At 44.6% G+C, this 20,156-nt stretch overlaps 1 protein-coding gene and 1 long non-coding RNA gene across 6 annotated transcripts in view; one reads left to right on the top strand and one right to left on the bottom strand.

Moving 5' to 3' along the window:
* Positions 1-3,850, bottom strand: part of LOC143829214 (neurabin-1-like) — a 60,826-nt gene extending 56,976 nt beyond the window's left edge. Inside the window, exons 1-2 of one of the 2 annotated variants that reach the window (XM_077319712.1) lie at positions 3,447-3,850; positions 534-2,433 (exon numbers count right to left, since the gene is read on the bottom strand). In XM_077319712.1, coding sequence (XP_077175827.1) covers positions 534-2,150 — 1,617 coding nt within the window. In that variant the 5' untranslated portion in view covers positions 2,151-2,433; positions 3,447-3,850. The remainder of the gene's footprint in view (positions 1-533; positions 2,434-3,446) is intronic. The other variant, XM_077319713.1, reaches the window with a different exon arrangement.
* Positions 3,851-3,956: 106 nt separating this feature from the next.
* The window catches only part of LOC143829223 (uncharacterized), an 85,754-nt gene continuing 69,554 nt past the window's right edge, over positions 3,957-20,156 (top strand). For all 4 annotated transcript variants that reach the window (XR_013228030.1, XR_013228031.1, XR_013228032.1 and 1 more), the window contains exons 1-2: positions 3,957-4,449; positions 4,585-4,676. This is a non-coding gene — a long non-coding RNA (uncharacterized LOC143829223). The remainder of the gene's footprint in view (positions 4,450-4,584; positions 4,677-20,156) is intronic.

Here is a 20,156-nt window from a genome sequence, read left to right as displayed (position 1 = left end):
TTTGCTCTCACTGTCTGTTGCAAATCTATCTGTTACAATATTTTACTACATGTCCATGCATAAGAAAAAACTGATAAAACAGAAAAGTTTCTTCTCTAACAAAAACATTTATAGGATATTCCTAAACCATTTCACTCCAAAGCCAAAGTAGTTAGGCACATTGTTCTATATAAACTGTTTAAACTTTATGTTCCTATTTTATTCATCTTCAGAAGCCCTATTGGCATCAAAAGGGACTTGCTTGTAAGTAAATGCATGGATTAGGCTTTCTCTCTTCATGTGCACTTATCAATCCTGATTATCACTACAATTAAATCAATAAATTACAATCAAAATTTTTATATTATTTAATAAATTTCTATACTGCTCTCCCAACGTGGCTCAGATTATAGGCTGCATTTCCAGAGTTTAAAACGGTTTGAAAATAACAACAAAGTATAATATTGTAAACATTTTAAACTCCTGAAAACAGTACCAGCAAAACTGGTACTGGGAACAAGAAAAGTCAGAACAGAGTATCCAGGATACTTTACCTTGATTGGAGCAGTGGAAAACTTTACTTTCCTATGTGGATCAGGATCGTCTTCCTCTGAAAGTCCAGGAAATTCATCATAATCACTATCGTAGTTGCAGCCCTCTTCTGTCAAGGTTTCTCCTCCTTCAAGGTCCTGATTATATGCTTCTGTTTCTCTGTCATCATCAAAAGCTTCATTCTCTATACCAAAAGCACTAGAAGAGAATCCACTAAAATTCTCTCTCTGGTCTATTAGCTGTTCTTCCTCTTCTTCTTCACTACCCACTATTTGTTCTACCTGACCTTGCTCTCTTGTTTGTGCTTCTTCCAGAGCAACTATCTCTCTTACTCCTTTATCACTGGCTTCACTGCACACACTAAGTTCCTCCACTTTTTCAATTGTGAGGCCATTTCCTTCTGCAAATCCCTTCCCTTCTGCATCTCTTCTTGGGAACCTGAGTGGTTTCTTCTCCTGGAAGACATTCACTTCACCCACAATTTCATCCCTTGAAACTTCATTCTGCACCACAATCAATTCTGCTCTAACAACTTCTATCTCAGAGATTTTTATGGGAGCTCTGTCCACTTTAGGAGATGCATTGTAAGTGTCCTGTTGATCCCTTTCAGAAGTTGTTTTAGGTGTTTCCTCAGAGGCCATACTTCGCTCATCCCTTTCAACAACATCACTGCTGAAAAAGGCAGGTGTGACAAGAGGCTGATTCAGCTTCAAGCCTTGCTCTTCATTAACCATTGGTGATTCCCAACTGCAGAACACTGTCCGACCAGTGCTTAGGCCTTCATTTTTCAAAGTGTCTTTGGGATCCTCACTGTCACTATCAGCCAAGAAACTCTCCAATCGCCTAGAAATAGGCCCCGCATTCAGAGAAGATCTGCAACTACCACTGGACTGCGGCAGCTTGTGCTCACTGCCTCCTTGACTTTCTGTATTTCCTGGGGTAACCTGAGAACTCACTTCATCATTGAAATTAAAGTGATCCACCACATTAGTGCCATCGGGAGAGAGAGCGCCATGTCTCCTGTCTTCAATCACTTCACTTTTGTTGGGAGTGCATCGCTCCGCTGTGCTTGGCTTTTTTGTGTTCCTTTCAAAAAGCTTCCTAGTCTCAGAAAATTTCTCTGCTAGAGCAACTTTGTCCAGATTTCCCTCATCATTGTTGCGGATAATTTTGTCAGTTAAAGCACCAGAAAGTAACAACTCCTGAGGACCACTGCCACTATTGAGGAGGTTATTTTTTTGAATGCAGAGAAAAGATGGACTGTTGGGAGAGGAAGGGACAGAGTCGGTTGAAGGTGTTTTTGTGGCAATCTTGGGCTCAGAGGGCAGACTGTTCTCAGAGCTAGAGGAAGCAGAAGAGCCACCCATCTGCATGAACATGTTTTTGATCTTATGTACTCTGTTGCCATAGGTGACAGCTCTGCCACGAACATGTGGTTCATTGCCCCCTCCATTGGATGAGCTAGGAAGCTTTTGCTGAGGACCACATTTGCTTGAAGCTTTATCAGTGTTCACTGAATCAAAACTGCACTTAATGGCATGAAAATCAGATTTATAGGCATTCCTGTGTGGAGAAGCACTTCTCAAAGTCCTCTCTCCCTTTCCTTCAGTCTTCATCATTGTCAAAAGGAGACGGTGTTCACTTCTTTATGGGGGGAGGGGGAGGAAATGAAAACCAACAGCAGCTGCCCCTGCTCCCCCTACAATGCCTGAATACAAGCCTATTACAGACCGCAGCGAGAATGAGACTGGAAGACGCCTCTGGCCGGCTTATTCTTCTGAGCAGGCATTGAGGCGAATTGTGGGAAAGAGGAACACACAGAGAGAGCAAGCGCTCCAGGACCGTATGTGGAAATACAGGATACTAATTGCACCGCCGATCCACTCCTATCCAGAAAACTATCTGCAAAAAAAAATAATAATTAAAAAACGTAATGAGTTTGTGGCCTCACCCACTTAATGGCAAACACTTCAACCTTGTCTCAAACGGAATTTCATACCCTGAGGAGCAGCAAGACACTTTACCTCTGCTGCGTCCCACCAAGACTGAACGCAGGAGAAGAAAAAACTACCTATGGATTCAACAGGAACCAAACGTCACCTGAGTCACGGCCTTGGAACCCGTTCTCAGAGACGAATGTCCACACTTCAACGCGAAACGACCCAAATAAGAGGACGGGGTTAAGAATGGCCAGGCCAGCCCCTGCTCCTCTGGCATTCAACCGAGAAGGGCTTCCAGGGCCGACGGTGCGGTTTCCAGTCAGACTGGATTCTCAGCACCCAACAACATTCACACCGCCTGCAAGTTCCTCTCTGGGACGAAAGCAAACCTTTCAGAGCGGGGGGGGGGGGGGAGAGGGAAAAGAGGAAGACTCCCAGGCGAAGGCACTTCCTCAGGGGATTCCCACCCTCACCTCAAGAGCCGGGGGGGGGGGGGCGCCAAGTTCACCCCGCCGCTCCCTTCCTCCGCGAGGCCCTCCCGCCCATCACCCCTGAGGGAGGCCAGCGTGAACAGGGTGTGTGTGTGTGTGGGGGGGGGGGTGGAGGGTGCGTGGCCCCTCCGCGATACCTCCCCCCCAACCCGCTCTCAGGGGACTTGGCTGCCATTTCCCAGCCAGGAATGCGAGCCATTCCGGCCCAAACTTGGGGCTTCTTTCCCTGCGAAGAGCCAGCCAGCTCCTCCTCCGGGCCTCTTCCTCTCCCTCTCGCCGCCGGGCTGCGAACGGGCAGAGGAAGCCAGAGAGAGAGAGAGAGAGATCCAGCGCAGGAGAAGGGGAAATCCCACAATGGAGCCCCCTCCCCTCCGCCCCCGACTCTTCCTTCCTTCCTTCCTTTCTTTCTTTCTTCCTGCCTTCCTTCCTTCCTTCTTGGGCGGCCCGGCCGAGCGGGACGAAACTTTCCCGAAGAAAGCCTTACCTGAAGTAAAGCCCGGTTCCTCCTGCTGCTCCTGCTTGGCTCCGCTCGCGCTTCCCCTCAGCCGAAACGTTATTCTCCAGCCCTGGGTGGTTGTTTTTTTTTTTCATCCCACACACCCCGCCAAAGTATCCGCCCGCCCGCCCGCTCCTGGACTGACTTTTAGCGTCTAGCGCGCCCGCCCGCACGGCCGGTTCAGTTGCTAATGGAGTGTCCGTCTCCCCCCCCCCCCCCTTTTCGGGCCGCGCGGGCGGGCGGGCGCGCGACCGTGTGCCTGCGCGCTCTCTTCTCTGTTCTCCCCTCGCCCGTCCTCTTGTCCCGGCTGCCGCACAAAAGAAGATCCCGCTTTCCCCCTAGTCCGCGGAGGGGAGGGGAGGCTCGGGGGCAGGAGGGAGGGAGGGGGCGGAGAGGAAAGAGGGAGAGCGTGTCTAAGTTCTGAGGGAACGCCTCCCTCATCCGTTGGGATCTACCATATTGGGATGAAGGGGTTTGGATGATACCATGTGAGGGACGGTCCAGGAGGGGGTGGGAGAGAAGGTCTCGTTAGCGCCTGTTGTTCCAAGTTTGCCCCCGCTGGGTGCGGGAGCAGCTGGGACGCGCTGTGGCTTTTGGTGTCACTCCGCAGAGCAAGGGGACTCCTGGGACTTATTTCTCTCCCGGTTTCCCCGTCCCAGGCGCCTCACAGGAGCCTGAGGGAGGAGAGGGGGCATTTGGGCTCCAATCTCAACAGAAGCCAGGGGACTATATTTAGGCTGCTTTTCTTTTTTCCGTCTTTTTTTTGGGGGGGGGAGGGGTCCAGCTTCCGTGCACCAAGCATTTCCCTTTAAATACGTGTTTTCTAAGAGCAAATATACATTGCAAATGGAGAACGAATGGAACTTTTCACCTTAATAGCAATTATTATTTAAATGTTGTTATTGGGTGTTTCGGTCACTCTGAGGGTTTTGTGGCAGAACAAATTTAGAGTCCAGTGTCACCTTTTAAGACCGACAAAGTTTTGTTCAAGGTATGAGCTTTTGTGGGCAGGCACTGTTCCTCAGATACATTGTCTTTTATTTTTGTGGCAATGATGCTTGTAAAACTCCATTTCAGTCACTTAAAACTTTTCCTTAATACAGTTTTATGTGTGTTTTGTTCCCAGATAGCCTGTTCATGATGGAGGCACATTGAAATCAATGCAATTTACTTTCAAATGGACATGAGGGTTGTAACCACATCCCTACAATATTAACTGTGAGTAAGGCCATTGAATGCAATAGAACTTGGAAGTAATTATTGTGGATCCAGCTGTTTCTGTCCAATAATATTTTAAAAATTCAGTGACACCTTGAACTTTTTGAAATTTCTGTACAGAGCAAGAACTTTTGTAGGCTGCTACTTACTTCATTACATGCTAGTGGAACTGTTAGCGGGAAGAATGCTGACAACCCAATCCTAAAATTGGTACCCGTGTTTTGTTAACCTAGGGTTGCCAAGTCCCCTTTTCCCACCAGCAGGGAAAAGGTTGTTAGGATTGTCATATCCAGTTTGGGGAACTGGAGATTTGTGGATGGAGCCTGGAGAGGACAGAACCTTCAGTGCCACTTTCCAAAGCATCCATTTTCTCCAGGGGAAGTGATCTATGTAGTCTAAAAATTAGCTGTAATCCAACAGGAGGCTGACAACCCTATGCTAATCTTGTGCAGCATCAGCACCATGACCCAGTATCCTGCTCAGCAGAGGGGAAATATATTTCAAAAGACAGTCTCCTAGAGAGCATAGCAATTGTACCAGAGCTCATAGCAAATTTTGTCACCATTTACAATTATAGAGTAATTCTTCAGCAAGAAGAAGAGAAGAATGCTTCATCAAGTTGCAACCAACTCATGGCTATTCCATCCACGGGGTACTCTAGGCAAGCGATGAGCAGAGGTGGTTTGCCATTGCCTTCCTCTGCATAACAACCCCAGTCTTCATGGTGGTGACCCATCCAAGTACTGACTGTGGCCAGTATGGTGTAGTGGTTAGGAGTGCGGACTTCTAATCTGGCATGCCAGGTTCGATTCTGCGCTCCCCCACATGCAACCAGCTGGGTGACCTTGGGCTCACCACGGCACTGATAAAACTGTTCTGACCGAGCAGTGATATCAGGGCTCTCTCAGCCTCACCCACCCCACAGGGTGTCTGTTGTGGGGAGAGGAATGGGAAGGAGACTGTAAGCCGCTTTGAGCCTCCTTCGGGTAGGGAAAAGCGGCATATAAGAACCAACTCTTCTTCTTCTTCTTAGCTCCTTAACTCTGAATAGCTGGGCTATTCAGTCGGCTTGCAAACAACACTCCCTAAAATCTGAATACAGAAGAAGCCAATGAATGCAAGGCAATATTGGCACACCTCCTTGATGTCATGTGGGCACCCGTGTGTACAACAATAAGAAAACAAAGGAAACACAGCACCCACCACAGACAGAGACTATGAAATTAATACAATTCACAAAGGATCGCTGATGGGGGCTCAAATCCCTTGCTGCAGCTGTCTTCCTATTTGCCAGATTGACACAGAGAAAAGCAGCAGTGACCACTCCAGCCACTGCACCAAGGTGCTCTTGTGGCTTACTTGATAGAAGCAATGCAGACAGAATTCCCAAGACCAAGAGTTCAGGTCTTGGTGTGGGCATGGGAAGAGCTCTGAGGCACTTTTTCCAGCCAAGGACACAGACACAAGGACAGCAACAAGAAAATGCACAACAGCCCATTCACAAAAAGTCTTCCTACCAACTTTCCAAATGAAACTTAATAGGCAAAAAGCACCCTTGTTGCCACCATGAAGCCTTGGGTTTGGAACCCACCAAGGTGGACTGCTTGCTAAAAGGCAAAGCAACAAGCCTATTGGAAGGAAAAGGCATGTTTCACACTGAAATAGTCTTCTTCACTGGCCAGGATAAAGATAGAACCATCCCTACCATCTGCATGCCCTAATATAAGATGTGGGTGGCCTGTCTAGGATTTATATAATGCTTAGGGGAGCTCTGAGTGGGTGTAAACTGGGTTGGTACTCTGTGCTGTTGCTTGGGGGCATCATAGAAGGCTGGTGGGGCAGCTGTAATTTCTTTTTCCATGACTTTTATGGGAATTTCCCCAGTTATGTCAGATTGCTATTGTAATAGTACAACGGTTGCCAGGGAGGGAACCAGGTTGGAGTGGTTTAGAGAACTGACTAAGCCCCATTCTCCCCCCCCCCCCATGCCTCCCAATTCTTTGCAGGCACCAGGATTATTATGGCCTGGCATTAAGACCATGTGTACCTTCAATTTATGCTAGTATGAGGTTGGGAGTTCGATCCCAGCAGCCGGCTCAAGGTTGACTCAGCCTTCCATCCTTCCGAGGTCGGTAAAATGAGTACCCAGCTTGCTGGGGGGTAAACGGTAATGACTGGGGAAGGCACTGGCAAACCACCCCGTATTGAGTCTGCCATGAAAACGCTAGAGGGCGTCACCCCAAGGGTCAGACATGACTCGGTGCTTGCACAGGGGATACCTTTACCTTTTTATCTTGGTATTACACTGGTATGAGGTGTAGTTGGAATCTGTTCAGAGGCAGCCTGTGCAGAGCCTGTTCAGAGGCAACCTACTTCCTGGGAGTAGGTTATATTGAACAGACCTGAGTAGGATTCTGAGTAGACCTGCTTTGGGGTTGCTCTCAGCATTTAAGATTGCTCCTTAAAATAACATTTACCAATAAGGATTACATATCAAAGAATCAGGGCTACATAAGCAATGTTACTGCCAGCTCTTAGTATGGGAAAAAACTTTAACTATATAGTCAAAACATGTGAGTTCAGACAGCTGTTTTGAAAAAACATTGTGCATATCTTACTTTCTAGAGAGAATTTTGGAACTTTAAAGCAATTGTTCTGCTAAAAATTCCCTCCTATTTCTTTCTTTATCTTGTTGTGACTTGGCAGTAGATAACATAGATGAAGAAAATGCATCACAGAAAAAGGGAAACATGGAAAATCAACAAGGAGTAAAAAGTGTATTGTTAAATTCAGAGAGTTGTAGCCACTTACATATCTTTCTTATTTACACAGTAAGTCGTGGTGTGCTGTATTTACCGTAAACTCTTGAACGGTAAATTTAACTTTACCATACTATAGAAAAAAATGCTGCTCAAATCTATACATTGCCCGTTTAATAATTTTCATTTCTTAATAACACTCAGTTCTCTTCTTTGTTTTAAAAGTGCCAATGTTCATATATGAAGTTGCACTTATTTCCGCCAATTCCCTTCTGCAGTTCCTGAAGGTCCACCCTCTTTCTTTTGTCTGAGTGGGGCAGGCTGGCACACAAGGATCAGGGCTTGAGAAAGACCTCCCAAAAGTGCCAGTATTCCTTACCAGTGAGAACCATCACAAAAAAACCCTTGTAATACTTAGCACTGTGACTATGAATGCATTTTTAAAATTTACCTACACAAAGTTTTGAAAGAACAAGGGTTTGAGGGAAGCCTTTAAGGGCACCTTCTACTTGTGGAAACTGTCAATTTTCCATCCAACTCTATACTTATACAGTACCAGCCTGCATCTGTATTTCAGTTCTATGTGCTGACATCAGCACAAGATTTTCAGTTCTGTGCCATTGTGGCATAAGATTATGTCCATAGTCCCAGGCTAATCCCTACATCATATGGGATTAGCTGTTTAAATGTTTTCTACCCACCTGATGGCACTGCTCACTATCTATCCACCTAGCTATCCATAATATTTTAATGCCTCCCTTTTCCAAGGATCAAGACTGCTGACCAAATGAACATACTGAAACAAGATTGGAAAAAAAAATTAAAATACCATAACAGACCATTATTTAGAAAATTTTCTGCTCTCCAAACAGAATAGAGTAATAAAAATAATTAAATCATAAAAACAAAAACAAAAGTCAACATAGCAAAAGACAAATCAACATAGGTTTGAATTCTGAAATGGACAGGACAAATGGAGAATTCACATGTCCTACAAATAGAAACAATCCTCAAGTTCACTCTTGGAGAGAATGTCTTACCACCACTACAGAAAGCCATGAGGAAGGAGCAACTTTGTACTTCATTAAAGAGGATAGTTGAGTTCCTCAGGGCAACCACAAGAGAGGCCCTGCAATTTATCTTTCACATATTTATTTAATTTATGGGAACAATTGACTGGGGAAGGCCCCAAGAATGTGTTCATTCAACCTAGTTTTCTTGCTTTAGGCTGAATAAAGAACATGTACTTTAAAACACCTGGAGCAGCTCCTTCAGCACTTTCCTTAGTATGTCTGCAGCACAAAACCTGATCCAACATCGAAGGTAGGCATAGGGTGGCAATCTCCTAGAATTACACCTAATTTCCAAACTACTGAGAGTAGTTGCCCAGGAGAAAATGGCAGCTTTGAAAGGTGGACTCTATGGCATTATACTCTGCTGAGATTCCCTGCCATCCCCAAGCTCCACCCTCCCTAGGCTCCACCCGCAAATACTCAGGAATTTCCCATTCTGGAGTTGACAGCCCTACTGAATACTGTCTTGATAGCATCTGTATTTGATGAATATGCTCCATGTGGGGCTGCCCTTGAAGACTGTGTGAAGGCTACAACTGATACAGAATGTTGACTGGAATGGGTTGTAGGCATCATAGTCCAGTCTTGTTCCATCTACACTGGCTTCCAATTTTCTTCTGTCCTCAATTGACCTTTAAAGCCCTAGGACCCAAATACCTTAAGGGCTGCCTTGTCCCATATGAACCTATCCGTATACTCTGTTCATTTTCAGAGGCCTTGATTTGGTTTCCCCTGCCATCTGGAACTAAATGGGTAACAACCTAGGAAAGAGCCTTCTGGGTCAGAGCACCCAAACTTTGGAACTTTAGGTACATGTATATTTTCTTAACATCCAGGCTTGATTACTGTAACTCACTCTGAGGGGTTACCCATGACCCTGATCTGGAAATTATAACCAGTGGAGAATGCGGCTGCCTGAGTCCCAACATAGACCCCATGGAGGCCACATATTTCCTCGAGCAGCTGCATTGGCTTCCAGTAGAGTTCTGGATCAGATTCAAGGTGTTGGTGTTGACCTTTAGAGCCCTACACAGTCTGGGACCTGCATATCTAAGGGACCGCCTCTCCCAATGTCCCCCACTTCAACTAGTGCAAACTTACTAGTAATCCCTGGCCCCAAAGACATCTACTTGGCTTCTACCAGAACCAGAGCCTTTTCAGCCCTGGCCCCAACCTGGTGGGATGAGCTGCCACCTGGGACTAAAGCCCTGACAGAGCTATTACAGTTCCAGAGGCCCTGCAAGGCAGCAGGGCCTCTGGAACTTTTCCACCAGAGCAACCTACTGAAAGGGCCACCCTCCAATCCTCGCAGTTGTTCACCACTCCTTTTTTCCATGCTGCTGAGGTACCTGCCATAACAGGCGGAAGAAAAAAACGTTGGCAGAAAATGAAGGGAGGTAGGTAAGGTAAATAATTAGCCAGATTTGTTGGATAGAGTGTTAACTATATTTAGTGTTTCATTTTTAGATTTTTAATATGTAATTACTAAGTATTATGCATTTTTAATATGTTGTAAATTGAATCAAGCCCAATGGGAGAGGGGTGGTCTAGAAATTGAATACTACTACTACTACTACTACTAATAATAATAATAATAATAAAAATGGGGCAATGATATTTTTTATTATTTACCCCTTCCGCTGCAGTTCACAGAGCCCATCTCCCAATTTTGTTTTGGGATTTCAGCTCATAGTGGGAATTGTGAAATAGGGGACTTAATAACAATCACCATCCCCTCTTAACAAAAACTTTCTTATCATTAATAGATTCATGCCAGTGTTTCTGAACAACATTAGGCAGGCTGAGCAGGAGATGAGTCACTATCCCTGCACAACACCTTAAGGCAAGTCACCTAGAAACGATAAACTGTCATCTGAGATCTCCAGCCCACAACTGAGAGTATTACTCGCAAGCAGTACCACGAATGCCCCCCTCCAAGGTCAATTCTGCAACATTTCTCAACGAAACCTGTCAGAATCTTAGAGTGTGCCCAAAGAGAAAGCCACATTGGCAGAGGTCCAGGCAGATTATGTTATTCTAGCTTGAGGTTGGTCAGTGACCGTTCGTACAACAGCCTTCTCCACGTACGGCAGCAGCTGGCTGGGAAATCTGCATCCAGTGGTTCAGCAGATTTGAGGCCATCTGGCACCCTGCCCTTTCTGAATAAAGTCTTTAGCAACATCGTCAGCTTTTTCTGATTGGTCGTCCCCGTTCAGAATGGAAATTGAGCTGATCGCAGTGCCACGCACACCATCTGCATTGGCAGTTAGAAACCTACCAAACCGCATCCAAATAAAAGGTATGTCAAAACTTTTGGAGCCTTCCTGTTTAAGTTGGCAGCCCTCAAGTTTGACTGGATCACAGTAAACTTTGCAGCGTCAAATTAAGTCCCAGAATGCTCAATGCCAGAAGCCGTAAGCAAAGCATCCCAAGCAGGGTGAGATCAGCCGCAGACACACTGTAAGGACAGTGTGACTCAAGAGAAGAACTAGGACCCAGGGGGGATTATATACAGACAAAAGTAATATTCAAAACTGACAGGAAACTGTTTCAGTTACTCTCTAGCTGCATAACAAATTATGGTAATTAAAATCTATAATGAGTTACATAATTGCGCTGGGCAGAATGGAGCCGTTCTCCATGCCGTCTGCACACTAAAAAGTGAATTTGCATGTATAATTAATTATTATAAGTAGAAAGTGTTAATGTGAAAAGGAGAAGCGGTCCTTCTTTGGAACTAGCATTTTAATTCATATAGCGGTTTAGTTGATATCAATTCAGTTTAGACCACATATAATGCCATTGGGTAGTCTCACAAAAAGGTAAAGGTATCCCCTGTGCAAGCACCAAGTCATGTCTGACCCTTGGGGTGACGCCCTCTAGCGTTTTCATGGCAGACTCAATATGGGGTGGTTTGCCAGTGCCTTCCCCAGTCATTACCGTTTACCCCCCAGCAAGCTGGGTACTCATTTTACCAACCTCGGAAGGATGGAAGGCTGAGTCAACTTGAACTCCCAGCCTCGTGGGCAAAGCTTTCAGACTGCATGTCTGCTGCCTTACCACTCTGCGCCACAAGAGGCTCTGGGTAGTCTCATACTATTTGGTTATTTTAAAAATACAGTTTGGCTATTTCTTCACAACTTAGTCCTTTCCTATGATTTAATTTTTCCCTTATTCCTTTACAAGGCTGAGAGAGAGGACATTGTTTTGTCTTCACAGTATGATATATTCATCAAAGTTAATGATTCACAAACTTTAGTGTTTTTTGCGCCACATTTGGTATTCTTATGTGTAACCTTATGCTCAGGCTAAAAGTAGTAAACCTCTCTTCAGCAAAGTCAAAACAAGTTGCAGGAATCCTGTGCTGTGGTCCTTTTGCATGTAATAGAGCAATTTTTAAAATGGTAAGATTCATATTTAAAAATAATAAAATAGAAAGTGTTTAAAATACATAAGTATAAGTTGCATTTTGGAACACTATTTCTATTCCTACCAAAATCCAAGCCAAGTAATCTAGCAAACTTCTGCTTCTTTTAAGCATCCACTCTGTTTGCAAACCAAGATTATCTCATCCATACCTTTTGTACTTCTCAGACATGTACTGCTTCATGATCATACATCTCACCCCTGGAGCACTGTGTCTCCTTACATCTGCTTCATCCTGCTCTAGCATGGTTCTGGATTGGGTTGTTTTGATTGCCTGCCATCTCTTTCCCTCGCTCCTTATCGTCCCATGCTGTCAGAGAGCCAAGGAATTGTAGTTTCCTTGTGAAGAAATAAGCCACAGCAAAGCCAAGACTCAGTTTCTGTCTTGCGCTCACACCCACTGTCCTGTTTTTGTAGAAATGACACTTTGCTCAGCTCCACAGGGTGTCATGGGCACCTTGAATGCTGTATACCTAGTCTCTTATTTCAGGGGAGTTCAGTCAAATGGCTAGTACTCAGGGCTGGTTTATCCGTGTAGCACATGCAGCACACGCTACGGGCCCTGCGCTTCCAGGGCCCCTGCACAATGCCTTCCCCCTCCCATGGATCAGAGCTGTAGCCTCTCACCTCCTCCCTTTACCCTCTTTAAGGTCACTTGGAGTGACATCCCTTTCCCCTGTGGGGGGTTGTCTTCCACCCCCAGTCGGGCTGCTTCCGTTGCAGTTGTACTCTGCAAGGTCCCCACAATTCCTTAAACCAGCTTTGGTGCCATGGGTCCCGTTGATCCTTAAATCACTCCCACTGCTATTGAGAAAAAAGGGATCTCTGAGCTTTCAGGAAAAATCATCCTTCTTCAATTATCCTTATATGCACATCTTCCTTGTGAAGGTCTGGACAGGTGTCAGGAGGAAAACTGCCTTCCAGAAATCTTGCTGATTGAAAAGCCTGGGGAACTTGTTCTTGAATAAATTTCATGGATGTGGTAAGCTGAACTCCTCAGAGGAAGAAGGGGCCAGCTTAGCCAGGCCAGAGGCAGCAGAAGCCGACAAACAAGAGGAAGAGGTGCAACCATGCCGATACTTAACATCCGAGAGCTTGTACACAACACCTTGACCTCCATTTTGGATTGCTTGGACAACCCAGATAACATTGCTGAGGCCCCCTGCAAGCTTGCAGTGTCATCTTGAGAAGAATGACACCATTCTAAAGCAACTGCACTCAAGAGTCTTCGAAGGGTCTAACTCTGTCTAGGATTGTGCTGTAAATATCTTCCCTGAAACTTGCCGAAGGGCTTTACAAAGCATCAGTCAAAAGATGCAACAGCAAACTCAACAGAAGATTTTAAATGAGGCAGGGGTCCTAGGCAATGTCATTATAGTTTCATAGGCAACTTAAAATGGTGACTGAGACTTCATTTGTTTATTTCCAGTCCTGCTATATCTCATGTAGGGTTGCCAGCCTCCAGGTGGCAACATGAGATCTAGGAGTACAAAATAGCAACTTTGGAAGATAGATTCTATGGCATTATTCCACATTGATGTCCTGCTCCTCCGCAAACCCTGCCCTTCTCAGCCTTTATTTTAGAAATCTCCAGGTATTTCTCAACCTGGAGCTGGCAACTCTAATTTCGTTGTCTCGAATGAGCTTACATAATTTTTTTCCCAAACGGAAACTTTCCTGTCCCAGGTGGCTCACAGTGTAAATAACTGATCATGTTGAGGAATGAAAGGAGTCAACTGAAGTCTTTAAAATGACATTATAGAGATAACAAAAGGCTATTAAAAATAGTCATCAAAAGGAGAGTGCTTTCTGCAGTCAGCTTTCTGTAGTCAGCCTCAGAATGGAAGTTCATAGGACACCATACTAATTTTAGAATGCTATGGCTAATGACTGAGTTACAAGTAAGCCTCCCCCCCTCCCCAGGAGACATTTTGCTCTCCCAAATAATTTTAGAATTCTAATAATTTTGAGAATGTTGAGTGTTACTGAAAACAGTAGATGCGCCAATGAGACTTGCTTCAAGCACTGTATTTTTAGAAATGCCAGTTTGCCAGCATGTGTACATGTATTTCACGAAGCCCTGTTTGATAGTAGGAAGTGGATGTGCCTAGAATGTGTGCAGGAAGCTCACTGTTTGAAGTGGTTCTGCATCTCAATTGTAGACGGGCTTACTAAAATTGAAAGGAAAGAGAGTTTCTCCTGCACTCCAGAATTAGACCGCAATTCCTGTTGGCTTAAACGTGGGTCTCTAATTATGGATTACACCATAGCCAAGCTTGAAGGTTGTAATTTAAAGCTCTCATAGCAGCTATGGTTCAAGTTACAGAAAATCCTGTCACGGTCACTTATTGTAAGCATGGAAATAAAACCTCAAAAATGTGGTCCCATGTATTTTAAAGGGTGTATAAAGCAAAGAATAACAGAAAAAATATCACCAGACCAGAGGAAGGAATGGGCGGGGGGGGGAGTTTGCTTGCTTAGTAGTAGTGTGCAGTATTATCAATGGAACAATTGCATTTATTCAAAAGAATTTACCAATTTTTGTCCAGAATATACCTTCAAAAAGTAAAACAATAAGTACATTTTCTTATATGTGGGAGTGAATGAGCAGAATAGACAGACCGCTTCTGTAGGGTATGATTCCATAAAGGTTTTTATGGAACATTAACTTTAAAATGTGTGTATTTCTACAATCCAGATGACATATTTAGCATTTTCTCATATTTATCCATTTTATGTCAGGCTTTCTGAACCAGGGTTTTGTGAAACCCTGGGGTTTCTTGATGGCCCTGGAAGGGTTTCCCAGATTGTTGTTTAACATTGCTGTTTAACATTTATCAGGTGATATGACCACATATGGTCATGTTGACCCATCCACCCTTCCCAAAATGGCCAATGATGGGCCTGGAGGGAGCAGGAAGGGGAGGGACAAAGGTTAGGCATGTATGATTGTGACACTTCTGAGGTTTCTCAAGGCCTGAAGAATATTTCTCAATGGTAAAAAGGTTGAAAAAAGCTGGATTATGTTTTCCAAACACAGTTGGTATGGACTGGCCCTAAAGGGTCTTTCTGAATGTTTTTGCCCATGAGAAAATCACTATTATTCATTTGTTGTGGGGATCACAGATACTTTTGTAAAATTATATTTCTGTGGTGGTGTTAACTGGTAATGCATTTCCCAATGTTCGGGAGTGGAGGTTAGTAAAATGACCCCTTTCTTGCGGCTAGCATAATCTTGCAACGTGAGTTATATGGATGCAAGCATCATGAACCCCTGTTAGAGAGTGCCTAAATTAATAGCCCAAACTAGTTTAAGCTTATCTGAGTTTGCGAAACTAAGCAGAGTTGGTCACTTGGGATGTCAGTACCCAGGTGGGACCTGAGGATCTCCTGGAATTATAGCTCATCTCCAGAGATCAGTTCCCCTGAAGAAAATGGTTGCTTTGGGGGCGGAGTCCACTGAGATTCTTCTTGGCTCCAAAGCCCGCCCACGGAGGTCCCTCCTGGCTCCAAAGTCCACCCATTTGAATGGGAGATAATCAAATATGAAGGCAATGACAAACCACTTGTCATCTCTTGCCCTGAAATTCCCACAAGGTGGGAACTTCATGGGGTTTCAACAACTTGAGAACACTTAATTATTATATTAAATTCTCTGTTTGTCCTGCATTTCCCGTTTTGCAAAGTATTTTTCTTTACTCTTTTTAGAGAATGAATTTTTTCACTGAAAATTGGAACATTCATTGTGTATCTCTTTTTTAAACAAAAGTGACAAATTTTAGTTATTAGCAAGGCTATTTCTCTTCTAATTTCTGTTGCACTTCGTAAGCATTCTGTGAATTCTTTTCATTTTAATAACATCAGTTCTTTAGGTGCTTGCTATTTTTTTAAAGTAGAAACCAGGAGTGTGTCTGTTCCCTCATATATTGGCCAATAAGACCCATCTGTCCAAGCATTTGACACTAACTACCAGATTAGTGAGGGAATGTACTGTTCTAAGCCATTTCTGGCAGACTACAGAGAAACAGTGGTCAAGTCAGCAACCTCCATTGGCTTCCTTTCCCATAATGAACATATGCTAATAAACCTCAATTAAGGGGGGGGGAATGCGGAGTTCGAATATACAGATTTGAAGTTGCATTGAAAAAGGAGCTTGGATACCAAAATAAGTCTGGGGTCTACATGGAGAAAAACACAAAGCATCATCATTCTGTATTCTACCTTGTCCTCAGTTGAAGCCTCAAGATCACCCAGTGTGGAACTTCTCCCCCCATTTTGGAGCTCTCAGAAACTAGGGGAAGTTACCAGACATGGGGAGGGAAGACGCAGGAAGCAAACATGATGTGTTGATGTCAACAAAAAACAAAGTAAACACATGGGTGATGTTAAGGAGGGAAAGCATGCTCTGTTTTTTTGGGCAAAACTCTGTGGTAAGAAGCTAATTCTATTGCGTTTGCCCCCAAAGCCAGAGCTTTACCCCCTAAAATCATTGACGTTATTTCTGGATGACATCAGCATGTTGCATTAATTTCCAATACTCCTCCCCCCTCCCAGAATGCACTCCCCCCTCATCCACTGCCAACATCTACAAGAGATCTGGCAACCTTCTTTGTGGGTGAGCCAATTAATTCATGCTCAGTCTTCAATAAGTGACTGAGTTAGGGATACAGAAGCCGAGTCATATGTGCCAGGTCAAAAGTTTTATTATTACCATCTGATTATATTTTGGGCTAAATATACAATACTATCATGTACCTCAAGGTAGTAATACCTTCTGAAGTACAATCCTATGTAGTTATTTCAGCCTAAGCCAGACTTTTTCAACCAGGGTTTCATTAAACCCTGGGATTTCTTGACAGCCTTGGGTTTCCTGAATGAATGGGAGTTCATTAATTTTAATGTATTTTTTAAAATTTCTTCTTTCGCTTTGGTCACGCTAGTTCTGAGCATGGAACTGAAACATCAAACCTGATTGCCCTCCCATTCAGCTGAATGCTTGCTTCCAAACCTCCACCCAAGAAAGCAAGATCTAAGTCTAAAAATAAAATCTGGTTCCAGCTCAGTTCCAAGAACGTCAGCTTCATGAGTCACAATCAGCCCCCACTTGTTTCTGCAACGGGGGACATGATCCCTTTTCCAGGACACCTTTGTTGTGTGCCTCGCCTCAGGCACAGTTATTTTCAGGAGCCTGAATGGGGATAGACCTGTGACATTCTCAAGTAGTTGACCCTTGGATCAATTCCAGGCTACTCCATGACACATGTCCATTGGCAAAATTACCTTTAATTACCACTACCTTGGCAAAATTACCCTTACTATTTTCCATCACCCTATGCCAAGGGAAAAGAGCCTCTTGTGGCGAAGAGTGGTAAGGCAGCAGTCATGCAGTCTGAAACCTCTGCCCATGAGGCTGGGAGTTCAATCCCAGCAGCCGGCTCAGGGTTGACTCAGCCTTCCATCCTTCCGAGGTCGGTAAAATGAGTACCCAACTTGCTGGGGGGTAAACGGTAATTACTGGGGAAGGCACTGGCATACCACCCCATATTGAGTCTGCCATGAAAACGCTAGAAGGCGTCACTCCAAGGGTCAGACATGGCTCAGTGCTTGCACAGGGGATACCTTTACCTTTACCTATGCCAAGGGAACACAAGGAACCAAGTAACTTATCATTTTTGAACCAGGATAGAGCATTCTCACTGATATGGTATCATCTACCATTGCCCTCACCTAATTTTCACCAGTTGCAATCGGAAAGGGGAACAGATCAAGAGTGACGATTCTCTATCTGCTCAGATCTGCCTTCAGATCCCTCTCCTGATGATACTGTAGATCATTGGTCCCCAACCCCCGGTCCAGGGACCGGGACCGATCCATGGATCAGTCAGTACCGGGCCATGGCTCCTCCTTGTCCTCCTCCCCAGCTGCTGCCTCGGGGGCCACCATGTTACTCTGCCGCCAGCTCACCTTTGGTGCTCTCCGGCGGCCGCCATGGCTCGGGCTCCCCCTCAGCATGGCACTGCGCAGCTGCTGCTGGCAGCACCCCCCAGTGGGCGGTGGGAAGTCAGGGGTGCCGGCAGGAAAGCAAGTGGAGCAGGGGCTCAGGCGGCGGCGACGTCCCTCGACAAAAGACTACCCCCCCCCCCAGGCCTCAGTAAAATTGTCAAGCATTGACTGGTCCCTGGTGATAAAAAGGTTGGGGATGACTGCTGTAGATGACACCAATTCAGTATCTCCTAATGAAGACTTGAGATTCCACAGTGAGCAAATGGTACAAATAACTAAATCATTAGACATAGATGTTACCTCTTCAAACCTAATGATAAAATCTTGGACAAGTTGTATGCTGACTCACTGAATATAATTGCCTTTTCACATCTCTAAGGCAATTTGGGAGAAGCCACCTAATACAACCACCACGTCTAAGAAACTGGAGAATTTTTAAAGGGTGCAACAAGCATGTCCCTATTTATTCAGTTGCCCTCCAGCTTTATCTCTCATTGCAGAAGAGATGTAACTAGACAATGCCCAGGTGCATATTCTATACCTGCCGAAAGAGAAGAGCAGAAGATTTATGCAGTGAGCAAAAAGATATATCTTTCTTCAGCACTCATTCTTTCCATTGATAATTATGGAGCAGTCATGGGAGAATATAAATTGTTCCTGTGAGAGAAGTGGTCAGCCTACTTTGACATCCTAGCTGAAAACCAGAAACCTTTTGCTAAGCTACCCCAAGCAGAGGTCCTACGTCTGTGAAAAAAACAAACAAACAAATTAACTCAGGCAAACATGTTGCAGATTTATCCTTGAGAGCTAGGTCTCAGCAATCAGGTAAAGGCTCAAGCATTGAACAACTCGATGCCAGACCTGGAGCTAGAATTGTCCAAACTGATAGATTAGAGACCAGTAGACTCTGCACCAGAAGCAGAGAATTGCCAGGGTTTTTACTCCCACTTCTTTTTGTTGCCTAAAAGGGATGGAGGCACATCCTGGATAGAATAATAGAATCATAGAGTTGGAAGGGGCCATACAGGCCATCTAGTCCAACCCCCTGCTCAACGCAGGATCAGCCCTAAGCATCCTAAAGCATCCAAGAAAAGTGTGTATCCAACCTTTGCTTGAAGACTGCCAGTGAGGGGGAGCTCACCACCTCCTGAGGCAGCCTATTCCACTGCTGAACTACTCTGACTGTGAAAAACTTTTTCCTGATATCTAGCCTATATCGTTGTACTTGAAGTTTAAACCCATTACTGCGTGTCCTCTCCTCTGCAGCCAACAGAAACAGCATCCTGCCCTCCTCCAAGTGACAACCTTTCAAATACTTAAAGAGGGCTATCATGTCCCCTCTCAACCTCCTTTTCTCCAGGCTGAACATTCCCAAGTCCCTCAACCTATCTTCATAGGGATAGAATAATATCCCTAATTGTCCCTTGGCCCCAGATCATCTTCGTCGCTCTCCTATGTACCCTTTCAATTTTATCTACGTCCTTCTTGAAGTGAGGCCTCCAGAACTGCACACAGTACTCCAGGTGTGGTCTGACCAGTGCCATATACAATGACATCTTGTGATTTTGATGTGATGCCCCTGTTGATACAGCCCAAAATGGCATTTGCCTTTTTTACCGCTGCATCACACTGCCTGCTCATGTTTAGTTTACAATTCACAAGTACCCCAAGGTCTCGTTCATATATAGTGTTACCTAGAAGCGTATCCCCCATCCAGTAGGCATGCTTTTCATTTTTCTGACCCAGATGCAGAACTTTACACTTATCTTTATTAAATTGCATCTTGTTCTCATTTGCCCATTTTCCCATTGTGTTCAGATCTCGTTGAACTCTGTCTCTATCTTCCGGAGTATTTGCCAGTCCTCCCAATTTGGTATCATCTGCAAACTTGATGAGTAGTCCCTCCACCCCCTCATCTAGATCATTAATAAATATGTTAAAAAGTACGGGCCGAGCACCGAGCCCTGAGGTACCTCGCTACTCACCTCTTTCTAGTCTGATGAAACACCATTGACAACAATGGAGGATCTGAGGGATAAGAATAGTTTCTTAGATTTTAGCAAGTTTTAGATGTTATCACTTGTAATGGTTTTGCAGTTTTTGAAATTAAACTGTTGGTTTTGCAAACTGGACTTGCAGGATGCTTTTTTCCACATATCGAATCACCCAGTTGTAGGTTTCTATACTTTAAATACAACCATCTTCCCTACCAATATATA

Source organism: Paroedura picta, chromosome 2, assembly GCF_049243985.1.
Source record: "Paroedura picta isolate Pp20150507F chromosome 2, Ppicta_v3.0, whole genome shotgun sequence".
Taxonomy (NCBI): Eukaryota; Metazoa; Chordata; class Lepidosauria; order Squamata; family Gekkonidae; genus Paroedura; species Paroedura picta.
The sequence above is the reverse complement of the archived record's forward strand: the minus strand, read 5'-3'. Positions and strand labels throughout refer to the sequence as shown.